Raw genomic sequence first — 17,948 nt, forward strand, 5'->3', positions numbered from 1 at the left:
ACCTGGCCATTGGTTGTCAGGGTCTGCGGGCGGGGGGCTTATCAGAATCTGGGAGCCCCCTTTAATAAGGGGGCCCCCAGATCCTGGCCCCCCACCATATGTGAATGAGTATGGGGTACATCGTACCCCTACCCATTCACCTGGGGGGAAAAAAGTGTCAATTAAAAAAAACACACTATACAGGTTTTTAAAGTAATTTATTAGGCAGCTCCGGGGGTCTACTTCCGACTTCGGGAGTCTCTTCGACTTCTCCACTCTCTTCTCCCGCTCTCCGGTGGCTTCTGCCAGGCTCCTCCGCTATCTTCTTCCAGCTCTTTTACTAGCGTTGGCCCGGTCTTCTCCGTCGTCTTCTTCCGATGTTGACAAGACATGCTGTGTGCGCAATGATTTATATAGGCATGGGGCGTGGTCATCGGGTGATGTCACCCGTGACCCCACCCCTTTATGATGTCACAGCCCGGGGCATGATGGGACTCTGATGTCATAAGGGGGCACGCCCCATGCCTATATAAATCGTTGCGCACCGCGCACATGGCATTAAAGCGGGAGAGAGCGTTGTGTCAACATCGGAAGAGAAGAGGGAAGAAGACGACGGAGAAGACCGGGCCAACGCTAGTAAAAGAGCTGGAAGAAGATAGCAGAGGAGCCTGGCAGAAGGTACCAGAGAGCGGGACAAGACACCAGAGAGCGGGAGAAGAGGCCGGAGAAGTCGGAAGAGACCCAAGAAGTCGGAAGAAGACCCCCGGAGCTGCCTAATAAATTACTTTAAAAACATGTCTAGTGTGTTTTTTTATTGACATTTTTTTCTCCCAGGTGAATGGGTAGGGGTACGATGTACCCCATACTCATTCACATAGGGTGGGGGGGCTGGGATCTGGGGGCCACCTTATTAAAGGGGGCTGCCAGATTCCAATAAGCCCCCCGCCCACAGACCCCGACAACCAACGGACAGGGTTGTCGGGAAGGGGCCCTTGTCCTCATCAACATGGGCGCAAGGTGCTTTGGGGTGGGGGGGCCCTGCCCCCCCGCCCCAAAGCACCCACCCCCCCATGTTGAGGGCATGCAGCCTGGTAAAAAAGAGAAAGTCTGACAGGGAGTACCATAAATGGCTGTGCAACATCCCAATAAGTCGTGGGAGAGGAGGGAATACCCCTATAGTGGGACTTTATAGGCAAGAAAATATAGATAAATGAATGTAGAAAATTTTATTCAAAAGAACATAAAAAAACATGAAATATACATGTAATATTGGGACACAATTATACATAAATGTGGGTATATTAAAAAACAGTCAATGAAGGGTCATGTAGTTTCCCTGAACCAGACGCATTTCGGAAAATGTTTCCTTCATCAGGGTTCACAAAGAGAAATTTACATATTATATTCATTGACACTGCACATGAATCTCTACATGATTAAAAGTAAAGGGAATTTCATGACCCCACGCTTGGCCCAATGGACGTGGAAACCACTGGCTGACCATAGAACACTATGCTTGACTAGAGAATCCCAAGGTAGGGAATAGGACGGTTGGGCAAGAGAGAGTGCTGAAGAGGTTTTTAAGCTGTCCCATTTTGAGACGATTCATCAGGATTATCTGCGCTCCTTACATCTGCCAACCAGCCTACCTACCTGTATATGCTGATATTTCTGGGTTGAGGTTCCTCACTTTTTGGAACCCAGCACGCACATAGGCACCCTACCCTATTCTGGGGGTGTGGTGTCTTTCAATACCATTGGGATTCTCTGGTCAGGCATAGTGTTCTATGGTCAGCCAGTGGATGCCACGTCCGTTGGGCCAAGCGTGGGGTCATGAAATTCCCTTTTTAATCATGTGGATATTTATGTGCAGTGTCAATGAATATAATATGTAAATTTCTCTTTGTGAACCCTGATGAAGGAAAGATTTTCCGAAACGCACCTGGTTCAGGGAAACTACATGACCCTTTATTGACTTTTTTTAATATACCCGCATTTATGTATAATTGTGTCCCAATATTACATGTATATTTCATGTTTTGTGATGTTATTTTGAATAAAAATTTTCTACATTCATCCATCTATATTTTCTTATACGTGGTAGTGCCTATAAAGTCCCACCATAGGGGTATTCCCTCCTCTCGCATGCGGCCTGGTACGGCTCGGGGGGGCTCACTCGTCCCCACCCCCTTTCCTGGCTGGCCAGGCTGGTGCTCTGATAAGGGTCTGGTATGGATTTTGGGGGGGACCCCTTAAAATCCATACCAGACCAAAGGGCCCAGTGTGCTCATGAAGGGGGAACCCATGCCGTTTTTTTCTTTAAAAAAATTGGCGTGGAGTTCCCCTTAATGCACAAGTCGCATCAGTTAACACGGAATTCGACTTTGATCCGACTTCAAAAAAAAAAAAAAAAAAAAAAAGTAGTGCAGGAACTACTTTGAAGTCGGCACGACTTAAAGTCGTGCCAATATGAATAGTAGTCATTGAAAATCATGGAGAATGACTTGTTATGCGATTTTGCAGTCCAAAATCGTGGGACAAGTCGTATATGTGTGAAAGGGGGCTTAGACAGGAAGTGTGTTACTTGCTGGATCACCAGGTGGAAGAAGGGAAATCAAGCCTAAAAAAAGAAAACCAATGCAGCCATCACATCCATTGATTAGCAAGCTGTAATATATAAAATGTTTGGATTTAATATCACTTTAATTTGTGTATTGTATTCTGCTGCAGCTTTAAAGTATGTGTTTTCCCAACATTTAATACTCCTAATATGTGCCTGCTGTACCATGTAGTTGTATGAAAAAGTATCTTGTTCTCTTAGTATTGCTTCCTTTATGTGAAATACCTGGTGTTCCTGCTTGTCCCCCTGCTTTTGCTTTTCAAAGAGACCATGCTAGGCATGAGAGCATATCTATCCCTGCATGGTCAGTTTTCTTATTTGCATTCATCTGAGCACAGCCTGCCTTTTAAAAAGGTATTTAGAACAGTTTTTTTAGATTTATACACAAACATTTTGCTTTGCATTTACATTTCGAACTGAATGGGTTTTTTTACAAGGTAAGGCTTCATGTACACTAGCAGCTGCTAAACTTGAGTTTAGGCGCTTTTGGCATTTTTTTACCATAGCTCCTAAACTCAACTCCATAAAAGCCTATGTGTCAATGTACACAGGCTTTTAGCAGTATTTAGGAGCTGCTGCGGTTAGGTGAGGTTCAACCTCCCTCTCCTGAAGAATCGCATTCAGGATAGGAACATTTTGACCACTGGCCGCAGGAAAGCATAAAAAACATTTTGCGTTTTCCCGCGGTCGCAGTAAACGTATGCAGTGTGTACATGAAAACTCTAAGGCTGCATTCACACCTGGGCATTTTTAATCGCGGGCAGATTTGCCGCTATTCTGCCTGCTATTTCAAAACGCCCAGGTGTGAATGACAAATCGCACAACACACATTTCAGATGCCATTCATTTGAATGGCACCTAAAAACGCGGTGCGGTTTTGCCTCAATTGTCATGCAATAAACTGCACCGCAAGCATGGCAAACCACATCATGTGAAGCATGTCACCCAAAAAAAAGCTCCTGAGCTTTTTTTTGGGCGACAAGCATCACATGACGCGGTTTTCCGTGATTGCATTGCAATTTATCGCAGAATAATTGTGGCAGAACGGCACCACATTTTTAGGAGCCATTCAAATGAACGGCATCTGAAATGTGCGTTGTGCGATTTGTCATTCAGACCTGGGCATTTTGAAATCGCGGGCAGAGTTGTAGAGGAGAGATCCGTGGCATTGGTAAAACATACATGCTTTCCCTTATCTCATCAATTTCAGTTAGTAATAGATCTTCATTGGTATTTATTGGCACATCAGTTACATTCAAGAAGCAACAAGTCAAAACTAAATTATATGACTTTTTCTCAACTCAGAAAAAATGCTAGTAACTGTTTGCAAACAATTTCAACATATGCATATTGAAAATGCTGTCCATTGAGTTTAACAGCTAGATTATACAGTAATATTTTTACAAATGGTACACAGACATGCGAGTTTAGCAAATGGTTAAAAAAAAAAATTACAATAAAAATTATTTTTTTAAATAAATGATTTAACATCCAAGCAAACGTTATACTTGATGCAGATGAATGAAAAATACTTACCCGGGAGGCATCTGGCAGGAGCAGCACATATAGAAGGCTTGAATGACAGCACTGAGCCTATTTGCTGTCATTGAGATAACGTCCTGACCATCTGCAACAGCTTCCTGTTTGACGGCAGCTTCACAGCTCGCAAAGTGTCCTGTGCTTGGTGATACTGAAAGATGTTCTGGGCTCCCGTCTTCTCCAAAGTCTGACTGATGAGCTATAGAAATATCGTGTTGATTCACTGGCTTTTGTTTCAGCAAAAGGCTGGCAATATTGGTGGATGTTGTCTTGTTTTTAGTCAGTTCAGCAGCTATAAGCACTAACCATTCATCTAAAGAATGCCAAAGTAATTCTAAGGGCTGCAAAAAAAAAAAAGGAAAAAAATAAACAGTTCATAGCAAACTGCTGCACATGATAATATTTCAGGAAAAATAAGTCATTTATGAACAGGTTTTATTAAAAAAAGAACAAGAGAAAAGTAGATACAGAATAGAATTGCAGTAATGGTAAAGTGGGTGAAAAATGTTGTTAACCAAATGTCATTTAGTTTGCTTAAACAGCACTGTGCATCAAAAAAAAAAAAAAAAAAAAAAAAAAACACAGCTGCTGACAGACTCTGTACTTCACTGCCAGTCTGAATCAAATATCATTACTGTGTATTCTTAATCCAGTCAGCAGACATTTTTTTTTTCCATTTTTAACACCTGATGGAATCGTGTGTACTCTGTAATGGTCTTTTTACCTGATGTTGGAATATATTTAAATCTGAACATTTAGTCACCAGTCAGGTGCTTCAATCTTAGGTTCAAACCGCATCTGTAAACTGGTATCCTAATGGCTTAAAGCACGCAACCCTCTGCTATGTTGATAACCCTTTCTAGTGTAAAGATACCACTAGTAACACATGAATGAGGTGAAGGAAGCGTAGCTAAGAATTTTGCAGAGAATTGGATATGGAAGAGCAATGGCTTATATTTTAGGAACCACTTCCATACCTGGCCAATTCTGGCACTCCACGCCTACATGTAAAAATCATCTTTTTTTTTGCTAGCAAATTACTCAGGACCCCTGAACACACTATATATATATATATATATATATATATATATATATATATATATATATATATATATATATATATATATATATATATATATATATAATAATTTTTTTTTTCTTTTTTTTACAGGGGAATAAATTGCTGGTCATTGCAACTTTTTATGTCACAAGGTATTTGCGCAGCAATTTTTCTTTTTTTTTTTTTTAAACTTAACTGGATTTTATTTGAAAAAAGGTAGATGGAATCCATTTCTAGTACTGGGTAAAGCACAATGTATGTCTACATGAGCAGCAGGAATGCAGATGAGAGGGGGTTACAAAACAAGATTAGGATCTCTTCGTCCACTATGGCCATTTCACAGAACCTGGATATGGACATGTGGGACAGGTGGTTCCTCTACTGCAGGATTCTTCATTTTAGTGTGATGGACTTGAGCTGGAGGCCCCACCACAGACAAGTAGGAGATCGCCTCTATGAGAAAGCGGACTGGAAAGGAGAGAGGATTTCCGGTAGGTAATTGTATGATGATCGTGTCTTGCTCAAACTGGAAGCAACCAATGGTGTCTGACCCCTCCTAGAAGGGGAAGAAGCTTTCCCTCAGCTCCTCTCCATAGACATTGTCCACCATAGAGTTCAGGATTATCTTGCGGTAGTCTTTGAGGACATCAAATCGATGGTTAAAGTGTAGCACTAAATTCTTTTCATCTTTTATGGAAAACCTTTTACAGCCCTCCGGAATGAAGCCCCCTACTTCCACGGAGTGACCAGGTCTGAGGCTGAAGTTATACAAAACAACCATCACTGCCTTCAGCCCACAGAACCTATTTTCTCAGCTTTTGCAGCTTCCATCGGTGCTCATACTCAGCAATTTTTCAAACATGTTTGAAAAAAGTTAGTCCAATTTTTTTCTATAATGTGAAAGATAATGTTACGCTGAGTAAATAGATACCCAACATGTCACGCTTTAAAATTGGGCACACACTTGTGGAATGGTGCCAAACTTCGGTACTTAAAACTCTCCATAGGCAACGCTTTAAACATCTTTACAGGTTACAAGTTTAGAGTTACAGAGGAGATCCTCGACTAGAATTATTGCTCTTGCTCAGACGCTTGCAGCGATACCCCACATGTGTGGATTGAACGCCTTTTACATATGTGGGCACGACGTACGTATGCGTTCGCTTCATATGGGGATGGGAGGCGCTTTGCTTTTTTTTTTTTCTTCATTGTTTATTTTATTTTTTACACTTTCCCTTTAATTTTTTTTTTTTTTATCACTTTTATTCCTATTACAAGGAATAGTACATGACAGGTCCTCTTTATGGAAAGATGTGGGGTCAATAGGACCCCACATCTCTCCTCCAGGCTGGAAAGCCTGAGATAGAAAAAAAAAATTAGGATTTTTTCATCATACTTACCTGTAAAATTCTTTTCTTTGAGTACATCATGGGACACAGAGTTAGGCTAATATTCATTACCTGCTGGGTTATACTTCATATCCAAGTGAATGGACACTGGAAGACCAAAAGGTCTTTAGACAGGAAGTAATCCCCTATATAATCCCTCCCATACAGGACTTTAGTTTTGTAACAAGCACTGAATCCATAAAAAAAAAAAAAAAAAAAAACAACATGGAGGGGAGGGACCTCTGCGTCCCATGATGTACTCAAAGAAAAGGATTTTACAGGCAAGTATGAGAAAAAATCCTATTTTCTTTTTCATACATCATGGGACACAGAGTCAGGCTAATATTCATTACCTGCTGGGATGTCCCAGAGCAATAGCCTTGAGGGGAGGGAGACACCCTGCCAAACAATAGCCATCAGACCTTATACGGCAGCCCACAGTACACTGCGGCAGAAAGCCAAATCCTCGGCTGTTCGAACATCCACTTGATAAAATTGTGAACGTATGCACTAAAGACCAGGTAGCAGCCTTACAAATCTGAGCGACAGATACCTGATGGCAAAAAGCCCAGGAGGTTCCTACACCCCAGGTAGAATGAGCTCTCACCCTAAAAGGAGGAGCTTTACGTTTCAGACCATAGGCCTGAATGACCAATTCTGGTAAGAAGTATTTATCTAAATTTTTCATCAGACGAATGCCTATCCTGTGTTGAATGTGCCTTACAGCTACTCCTGTGATTACATCACTTTATTTGTCACTAAAGAATTGACCACAGTCTTTACAATTGGACACATACTCTAAGAAGTTTTCTCACATTCTTTCACTTAGTGATTGGACTTTTATGTTATGGTTATTATGTATTTTTGTTTTGTATATTGATTTGTGTTTACAGCACTTATCCACATCACTTATTCATACACAACTTTATGGTGCTCTTTTCAGAGGGATGGATGGGATCAGTGGCAGAAGGATAGATGGGATCAGTGGCAGAGGGATGGATGGGATCAGTGGCAGAGGGATGGATGGGATCAGTGGCAGAGGGGTGATGGTAGTGGAAGGATGGGATCAGTGACACTGGCACTCACCAGCTCTCAGTGTCAGTGGATTTCCCCTTCTCCATGCTGCTCAGTGCGTTTTCTCCTTCTGATGCCTCCAGTGAAGCCTCTCCTGATGTTGGGTCTCTGAGCTCCTCCCCCTGCAAGGTACTGGATGTCAGCTCATAAGCTGACTTTCTGCTTCAGAGAAGGGGAGGGGGCTTTATCCACCAGGCAGGCTCTGCCTCTGTTTCTCCCGGAGAGGCAGAGTACCACACAGAGCAACAGATGAGGTCATCAGACATTGATTCGGCAGTCTCGCAGCATCATGAACGTCTGAATCACGATGTACCAATGCTGCGATTATATTCAACAACTCTAGTGCTTCACAAGGACGGAGTCAGATGCTCCGCCAAACCAAGAATTCCGCGTCAAATGACAGTGCGATCACTTGTAAACAAACTGGCGTCATGTCATGACCCCAGTTCCTCTCTCCCCTCTGTGTACTGATCTGTACAGTGGAGGGGAGAGATCGGATGGCAGCAGCGCTGTGGGCTGGATCTGTAGTGCCCACAGCGCTGCTCTGTGACAATTGTAGTCACATTCATGGATCCATCCATCCAAGCTCAGCCATCCCTCCATACTCTGCCATACCCTGCCCATACTCGCCAATACTCTGCCATACCCTGCCAATACTCGGTGATACCCAGCCATACTCTGCAATACTCGGTAATACTCGGCGATACCCAGCCATGCTCAGCCAATATTACAGTGGGGGAGATGACTTGGATATTACAGTGGGGGAGATGTCGTTGATATTACAGTGGGGACTATATGGTGGTGGAATTTTCACAGGTTTTTGCAAATTCAATTATTATTTGCTGATCCGAAAAATGATCCAATCCGTGACTCTGATCCGAGGAACGATCCAATCCGTGAGTTTTTTGATCCGTTGCACCCCTACAACCCAACAGGTTCCAACCATAATGAAATAAATCACTTTAGGATGGACATTCACCATAAGGCATACTATACAGCTTAACCATCCACTGGATTCTTTTAAATAATACGCAAAAGGGAAAAAATTATATTATAATATATATATATATATATATATATATATATATATATATATATATATATATATATATATATATATATATATATACACACACACACACACACACACACACACACATATATACACACACACATACACAGTCAGGTCCATAAATATTGGGACATCAACACAATTCTAATCTTTTTGGCTCTATACACCATCATAATGGATTTGAAATGAAACGAACAAGATGTGCTTTAACTGCAGAATTTCAGCTTTAATTTGAGGGTATTTACATCCAAATCAGGTGAACGGTGTAGGAATTACAACAGTTTGTATATGTGCCTCCCACTTTTTAAAGGGACCAAAAGTAATGGGACAGATTAACAATCATCCATCAAACTTTCACTTTTTAATACTTGGTTGTAAATCCTTTGCAGTCAATTACAGCCTGAAGTCTGGAACACATACACATCACCAGACTCTGGGTTTCATCCCTGGTGATGCTCTGCCAGGCCTCTACTGCAACGGTCTTCAGTTTCTGCTTGTTCTTGAGACATTTTCCCTTCAGTTTTGTCTTCAGCAAGTGAAATGCATGCTCCATTGGATTCAGGTCAGGTGATTGACTTGGCTATTGCATAACATTCCACTTCTTTCCCTTAAAAAAACTCTTTGGTTGCTTTTGCAGTATGTTTTGGGTCATTGTCCATCTGCACTGTGAAGTGCCGTCCAATGAGTTCTGAAGTATTTTGCTGAATATGAGCAGATAATATTGCCTGAAACACTTCAAAATTCATCCTGCTGCTTTTGTCAGCAGTCACATCATCAATAAATACAAGAGAACCAATCCCATTGGCAGCCATGCATGCTCACATGCCATGACACTACCACCACCATGCTTCACTGATGAGGTGGTATGCTTTGGATCATGAGCAGTTCCTTTCCTTCTCCATACTCTTCTCTTCCCATCACTCTGGTACAAGTTGATCTTGGTCTCATCTGTCCATAGGATGTTGTTCCAGAACTGTGAAGGCTTTTTTAGATGTTGTTTGGCAAACTCTAATCTGGCCTTCCTGTTTTTGAGGCTCACCAATGGTTTACACATCTTGTGTTGAACCCTCTGTATTCACTCTGGTGAAGTCTTCTCTTGATTGTTGATTTTGACACACATACACCTACCTCCTGGAGAGTGTTCTTGACCTAGCCAACTGTTGTGAAGGGTGTTTTCTTCACCAAGGAAAGAATTCTTCGGTCATCCACCACAGTAGTTTTCCGTGGTCCTCCGGGCGTTTTGGTGTTGCTAATCTCACCGGTGCGTTCTCTCTTTTTAAGGATGTTCCAAACAGTTGATTTGGCCACACCTAATGTTTTTGCTATCTCTCTGATGGGTTTGTTTTGTTTTTTCAGCCTAATGATGGCTTGCTTCACTGATAGTGACAGCTCTTTGGATTTCATATTGAGAGTTGACAGCAACATATTCCAAATGCAAATAGCACTTGAAATGATTTCTAGACCTTTTATCTGCTCCTTGTAAATGAGATGAGGGAATAACACACACCTGGCCATGGAACAGCTGAGCGGCCAATTGTCCCATTTCTTTTGGTCCCTTAAAAAGTGGGAGGCACATATACAAACTGTTGTAATTGCTACACTGTTCACCTGATTTGGATGTAAATACCCTCAAATTAAAGCTGAAAGTCTGCAGTTAAAGCACATCTTGTTCGTTTCATTTCAAATCCATTGGGGTGGTGTATAGAGCTGAAAGGATTAGAAGTGTGTTGATGTCCCAATATTTATGGACCTGACTGTGTGTGTGTATATATATATATATATATATATATATATATATATATATATATATATATATATTATATTATATACACACACACACAGAAAACAAGACCAGCAAAAACATACAAACGCACTTGGCAAAAAAAAAAAAAAAAAAATGAAAAAAAGATTTTTGTACTTGCCTTTTGAGGCCCTTTGAAGGACACAAAGTCCTATATCTTTGGGTTATACTGTTGCCTACAGGAAGCGTGGACAATGGCAATCAGTAATTATAAACCAGCCCAGAGTAACCCCACCTACTACCAGTCTGTCTCAGTTTTATAGCAAAGCAGCAACAAGAGCATGTTCATAAACCCAGAGGGGTGGGAAATAATTCCCTCAATAGTCCATCTGAGGGGTGGGCAACAAAGCAAATCACCTGTAAAAAGGTACTACCTGCAGCTCAGTCATCTGAAGGATCTCACTTCTGCAATCTGTCACTTCTGAAAACGTGATACTTTGGAAACCGGGGAGGCAGCCCCACCCCCCACCCACACAGCAAGTGACTGACAGCCTCAGTTTTGCAAGTTTAGACTGTTAATCTGTGCCTTCACACAGATCTCAGATTACACTCAGCTATGTATTCATGCTGTGCAGTGTGTTAAATCAGATCCCTGCCCCCACCTTCTGGATCTCAGAAATGCTGTCTGCATTCTGTACTTTAAAGCGCTCTAGAGGAGACAAGGATGAAGATAAACAGGTACAACTTATGTAGGAGGATTTTTTTCATCTCTGTGTATCACAACCACTTTAAAAGCAAAACTTCAGTCATTTTTTCATCTTTCCATCTATTAAATCTTCTGCCCTTGTGGTTTTAACTTTGGATAGTAAAACATTTCTTTTCTGCCAGTAAATCTCTTATACAGCCCACTTCCTGTTTCTTGTCAAGTCATTAGCCCAGACTTATGACATCATGCACAGCTATCTCACTCTTGTGAGAGCTTGCCAGGAAGGGAGGGGGGATGAGTCACAAGAGGGCCAATGGGAGATGCAGAACTGGAGGTGTACCTCTGTGCTGTGTGTGTGTGTGTAAATCCAGGAAGTTAACAGGCAGCAGCTTTAGCTGCCCACAGTTAAAATGATTGCAGCCAGACTCAGTGGAGGGAGATTTCTGCAGCATATTTGGCAAGTACAGAATCACAGTATATATAAAATATGCAAAGTGGTTGGAGGGAAGCTTCAGAATGCCAAAGATGTTTTTATTACAAATTATGTGAACAGACTGCAGTTCCTAGTTTACCTAGAGTGGATTTTCTCCCTCCACAAACCTCAAGCTTCACTCTATGACTTTATTCAGACTTAAAACCTGTCCTATGCAGTAAAACTCAGAGGAAAGCTTAGTGAAAAATCAGAATTTCTGAGAGTGGTGCTGCGCAAACCTTACAGCTATATCAAAGTGCTTTAAAAAATAGGATTGATATTGAGCAGCTCTCTCATCAGCTTGTTTTACAGAAGGTTATTTTTTTAAATATGTCTGTGAGGGTTCTCATTTATCCAAGACGTACGTTAGAACAGCTAATAGTCACATTTAACTGGACTTCTGTAATGCTGAACACAATTTGCCACACACTCAAGTTAATTAGAACTCCGGAAGCTGCTTGAAAGAAAAAAAAAAAAAAAAAAAGTGGTAAAACATCTTCAACATCACAGAACAAGTCCAGCTGAATGCGACTAACTGCTACTAGCAATTATTTTCAGTTTTTGTTGCATGTTGGTTTCCAACAAGTTACCAAACACAAGGGTCATTAACTGAAAATTAAACAAGGATGGAGGAGAACAGGACAGGTCAATCCGTGAGATAAACCTTAAAATTGGAATCAGACAATATAGAACAAAAAGAACTACAGCTAAATTATCAAAATTTCAACACATAATTTAGACAGCTTTTCCTACACCAGAATGTATAAATAGCCCTTGCATATTATTCAACTAAACTGGCATGCTAAGCATTCCTCTTGTAAAAGGTAGGTATGAGCAAGGACAGTTCTGTGAAAAAAATTGGTTCAACGTTGACCTCCATCTTATCCTAGCATTTATGTGAATGGGGCACCATTCAGAAGTGTGCCTTCAAAAAATACATGTAATCCTAACAAGCAGCTGGCTAATTCTTGCACCAATGCAGGCAAGTTGTACTAAACAAGTGTATTTTTAATAACGAAAAAAATAAAAGTTATATTACTTCATCAACTAAAACTTAAAAAAGTATAATGTTTGCATCAGCCCTAAAATATGACCGCCTTCTAAAAAGTTAGTTGCTGGGTAGCCATGCTAATCCACAGGGTCCATTCATTTCTAACTTCCTTTCAAAGAGCTGAGGCTACCAGCTAAATGCTGGCAGCAAACGCTGATCAGTGTATTTTATCAGCGGAGGAGTCCTGCTGTCAAAATACAATGGCGCAATGGGAGGAGTCCTCCATCCACCTTGCATGTGTGGATGGGGGAATCCATTAATTCCTTTTCGATCAGCCTACTGGCTGTTCACCAAAAATGAGCCATCAATGCCAACCTAAGGATGCTTCCTTACCACACAAGGGTGTTCGGGATTTATACCTCTGAATGGTAAATGCAGTCTGTCAGGAACGGTTATCGCACAGAACTAATGCTGTTAATACCTGTACTTGGTGGTCTATTTTGTAAAGAAACACTGGGGTTGATTTACTAAAGGCAAATAGACTGTGCACTTTGCAAGTGCAGTTGCTCTAGAGCTTAGTAAATAAGGGTAAACTCATCTGACTTCTATCATTCAATCTTGCAAGCAGAAATGCCGTTTATTTTTCCTTGCATGTGATTGGGTATTGCTTTGTAAACCCTAAATAAATAAATAGAGGACTGAGGGTGAAGGTCCTTCATGCTAGCAAGTGAACTGATACTAAAAATGTGAATGAATTAACAAAACTGTGATAATCCGAAACTCAAAACTGGCTGCAAAACCTATTTGTGTTCACAATACACAGATAAAAAATTAATAAACAAGTGATCTTGCGCAGTAATAAAATTATCACAAACAATGTAATATAAATAAGCAAAAATGGTGCATTAGATCAAGTCCCAAAAGCATCTAATCCATATGGTTCTTCATGCTAGGGATGTCTCTAATATGTTTTCTTTTTCGTGCTTTCACTCACCTTAAAACAGTAAATGTATCACTCCAGGATCCTCTTACTGGTATATTCACGCCTTCCTGAAACCCATAGGGTAAACAAGCTTCCGGACTCCAATCCACTAGACTTTAAACTGCTACCAAATCTCCATAGGCTCCAGTTGGAATCAAAGGAAAAAATAAAAATGCCCTCCATAGTGTAATAAGTTCAAATACAGGGTTATTTATTGCAAATAAGTGGACTCTTACATCAAAATAAGCTTTAAAATCGCATAAAAATAAAAACACAGCGTTTGAGCGTCTTCTCACTTCACTTCCGGTCCGCATCTGTCTCCGGCCACGCCCTACGCGTTACGTCAACACGTGACTTCATCAGGGAACTGATCCCCCGATGAAGTCACGTGTTGTGATGTAACGCATAGGGTGTGGCCGGAAGTGAAGTGAGAAAGCGCTCAAACGCCGTGTTTTTATTCTTATGCGATTTTAAAGCTTATTTTGATGTAAAAGTCCCCTTTTTTGCAATAAATATCACTGTATTCGAACTTATTACACTATGGAGGGCATTCTTTTTTTTCTTTGATTCCAACTGGAGCCTATAGAGATTTAGTAGCAGTTTAAAGTCTGGTGGATTGGAGTCCGGATGCTGGTTTACACTATGGGTTTCAGGAAGGCGTGAATATACCAGTAAGAGGATCCTGGAGTGATACATTTGAAGGCTGGATATTACTTTGTAATTTGAGGCTGGATATTCACTGTTTTAAGGTGAGAGTTCTGTAAGCATATAACAGGTGTGTGAAGGCATGAAAAGAATACATATTAGAGACAAGGTGCTACCAAGTCCCGTTTATGAAAGGTTGCAAGGACTAATTAATGCTGAATACAAATACAGGGGATTCTTGCATCCGATAAGGATCACTATCTGGTTTTAAAATGGTTTTAGGAACAACAAATGAATGTTACAATTTTTAAAAAAAGAATTTAGCTGGTACATGTTTTTGCTATTTCTTTATTAATAGATAGGTTACTACTATGCTGAAAGATACCGTGATGTAGCGAGCACTCTGGCTAAAAAGGTTTTTGCATGGTGAGCTTGCCAATACAAAAAGCCAGAGCCTGCACTTACAGTGCTCCTAATACTTTTCACTTGTTCCTGTACTTTTCATCTGTTCCTGACAGAGAAAATGGGTGAGACGGTACTTAAAAAAAAAAAAAAGAAAAAAAGCTAGGGCCTGCATTTACAGTGCCTCATAATATTTTGTTTTCTGTTACCGAGGCAGTAAAACATCATTATCCATTATGATAAGGTTATGCTGCCACCTTCAGGTGATTGAATCTCTTCCCAGCCAAGCAAGCCATGAGCAGCAAAGGAAAAAAGGGGCAGGTTCCATGTTCCTGCAATGTACTCCAAGACCAGGATTTTACAGGTAAACCAAAAATACAATTTTCTCCATCATACATCAAAGGACACAGGGAATCTTTATATCCATTACAATAGGAATGTCTAAAAGCACTGAATAGGAGGAGAGGGCAACACAGCAGCAAGCCAAGAGGCCCCAAAAACTCTAGCGAACACAGGTTAGAAAGTCACACAGCTACCTGTAAGATCCTCCTACCCAGAGGTAGTGACCATAGAGGTCTGAACAATTACCTGCTAAAAGAAAAGAGCCGCCATAAACCGGATGAAATCACAAACTTGCATTCATTGTAGCACATCCGAACACTGGCAGTCCCCACCCTAGGCCCACCCCCTCTAATGCATTTCACCCAATCAGGGCTTAATCACTAAGATTAAGCCCTGATTGGGTGAAATGCGTTAGACGATCTGTCACTGCTATGTTATGGATTTCCTACGATAAATGTGGAAGCTTGTTTTAGAGGTGTGAGCATAGATGGCTCAGTTAGCCTTTAAGGTTAAAGTGGAGGTGAGGAGAAGCTGCTTAGAGCGGAGAGTTTCTGTCAGGGCAGGGTCATGGCTCTTGGCCCTATTCCTCTGGGCAGTGAGTAATAGATCTGGATGTAGCCAGTCCCCTGTTTCCATCGAGAACTCTGAGAACAAAATAGCTGAAAAAGGAGTAAAATGTGCAGAGATTGCACAAATATGACCATTGCCTAACACACTAGCATAAAACAGAGTCTATGCCTCCTGGGAGGGGGTTACTGACTTTTTTTCCCCACTGTCCAATAACATCAAAGTGGCAGCATAACTATTATAATGGATATGAAGATGCCCTGTGTCCTATGATGTAAGATAGAGAAAAGATAGAGAAAAGTACTTCCTTAAGAAGCAACTTTATTACTTTCAGAGTTACAGACCCAGAAAATACAAGAAACAAAACACAGGCAGATCTGCCAAGCTACATACCTGTTCTGAGTCTGTGAATTAAGGCTTAAAAGGGTAAAAGTTTGTCCCTATTCCACGAGTGGGCGCAATTTTGAAGCGTGACATGTTGGGCATCAATTTACTTGGCGTAACATTATCTTTCACAATATAAGAAAAAAATTGGGCTAACTTTACTGTTGTCTTATTTTTTAATTTAAAAAAAGTGTATTTTTCCAAAAAAAGTGCACTTGTAGGACCGCTGCGCAAATACGGTGTGACAGAAAGTATTGCAACGACCGCCATTTTATTCTCTAGGGTGTTAGAAAACAAAATTTTATATATATATATATATATATATATATATATATATATATATATATATATATATATATATATAATATGTTTGGGGGTTTAAAGTAATTTTCTAGCAAAAAAAATGTTTTTAATTTGTAAACACCAAATCTCAGAAAGAGGCTCGATCCTTAAGTGGTTAAAGAGTGACTCCACTTTCGTGGGAAAAAAAATAGCAAAGAAAGAAAAAATAATAGCGTATACAATTGTGACACAAGTCGTATTGTAATTGAATGTTATTAAAAATTACCTTTCCAATCTGTGCCACTGTAATTTTCTCTAAATGCAATGCAATGCAATATGGCTACATGGAGTTGTTCTGTACACAGAATCTTTACTGACCACTCCCCAAAAACATTTCCTGCTTGTGTGATTGGCTCACCAAATTTTCCAGAAGTCTGCCTAAGGTACAAGTCAGATTTCAGGCAACCCCTGCAACAAAAATGTCATTTTTGGTGAGAGACTCCTAATAGGAACATGTCTAAAAGGGATGAAGGCCCAGCAGCTTTCCTCATTAGTGCTCTTCAGCTGCACAGCTGACTGATAATTATGAAACCACTCCCATTACACCCACTCCCATTAGGCCCAGACAAACACACATGAATTTCTTCAGAATAACAAAAAAAGTAGGAATCTGCAACAAAGATTGCTATAATCCTTGCAATTTACATAGATCACCCAGGGGGGAATGTTTTTTTTTTCTCCACAAAAGTGGAGTTACGCTTTAACGCCAGGAAACTTGCATTTTCTTTGGGGAGTCAGCAATGGCAGCCAACAACTGACTAATTTTGAGTCAGGCATTGTAGAAATATCAATTTTCAAAGTTTTACCTCTACATTCCAGCTACATAAGTTGCACTGGGTGTCTAAATATCCATGTGTAGTCCAAAAGATGCCAGAAAATGTGACTTGGTGATCCAAGTGGTTAGACACATCTCCCCTCTACACTACAAGTCTGTAAGAGCACACAGGTAACAAGGAGTGTGGCTGCTACTCAGCATAGAGAACTGCTGTGGTGCAGAAGGAAAGCTTCATTCTACTCAAATAATTTTTTTCCTAAAAAGGCATTATAAACCTTCCTACCTGAACCCTGCGTTTTTCACATGCATAAGATGTGCACTGATCATGCAGTATCACAGCATCATGTGTTACCCTGTAAGCACAGCCTACAGTACATCTTCAAATTCCTTTGATAGCAGTTTGCGTGGATACAAGAGGCATGTGGCATGGCACTGCACAGGTTAACGCATGACCCCTGTCTGTAGCCCGAGAACTTCCCACAACTCCTGGGTCTCATACTACTGCTGTGGCAGGTGAGAGCTAGCTAAACAGTAATTAGATATGACACACACACACACACACAAAAAAAGAGCTTACCATGCAGCTGGAAGAGGTTTTTTAAATTACATTAGCACTCCCAAATTTATGATGTGACACAGCAGCTGGCCAGGCATGCATTGGATGCTGTAAACCAAAACCGGAAGCTGTCCCAGCCCTTTGGCAATTAGAGATGCGGCCATTTTGGGTACTGGCAAGAGGATTTGTTTGCTCCTAGTATATGCTTTTTCACCATGTAAGTGCAATATTTTAGATCTATTAAATGTTTAATACTGGATTACACTATGGTTGGTTTCTTTGTTTCACTCATATGATGAGCTACCTGGTTG

The 17,948-nt window shown here is 40.8% G+C and overlaps 1 protein-coding gene across 3 annotated transcripts in view; it reads right to left on the reverse strand.

The window, feature by feature from the left end:
- Window positions 1-17,948, reverse strand: part of HACE1 (HECT domain and ankyrin repeat containing E3 ubiquitin protein ligase 1) — a 160,367-nt gene that overhangs the window by 82,520 nt on the left and 59,899 nt on the right. For all 3 annotated transcript variants that reach the window (XM_073627003.1, XM_073627002.1, XM_073627004.1), the window contains one exon: window positions 4,136-4,479. In XM_073627003.1, the coding sequence (XP_073483104.1) occupies window positions 4,136-4,479 (344 nt within the window). The remainder of the gene's footprint in view (window positions 1-4,135; window positions 4,480-17,948) is intronic.

Source organism: Aquarana catesbeiana, linkage group LG04, assembly GCF_042186555.1.
Source record: "Aquarana catesbeiana isolate 2022-GZ linkage group LG04, ASM4218655v1, whole genome shotgun sequence".
NCBI classification, from domain to species: domain Eukaryota; kingdom Metazoa; phylum Chordata; class Amphibia; order Anura; family Ranidae; genus Aquarana; species Aquarana catesbeiana.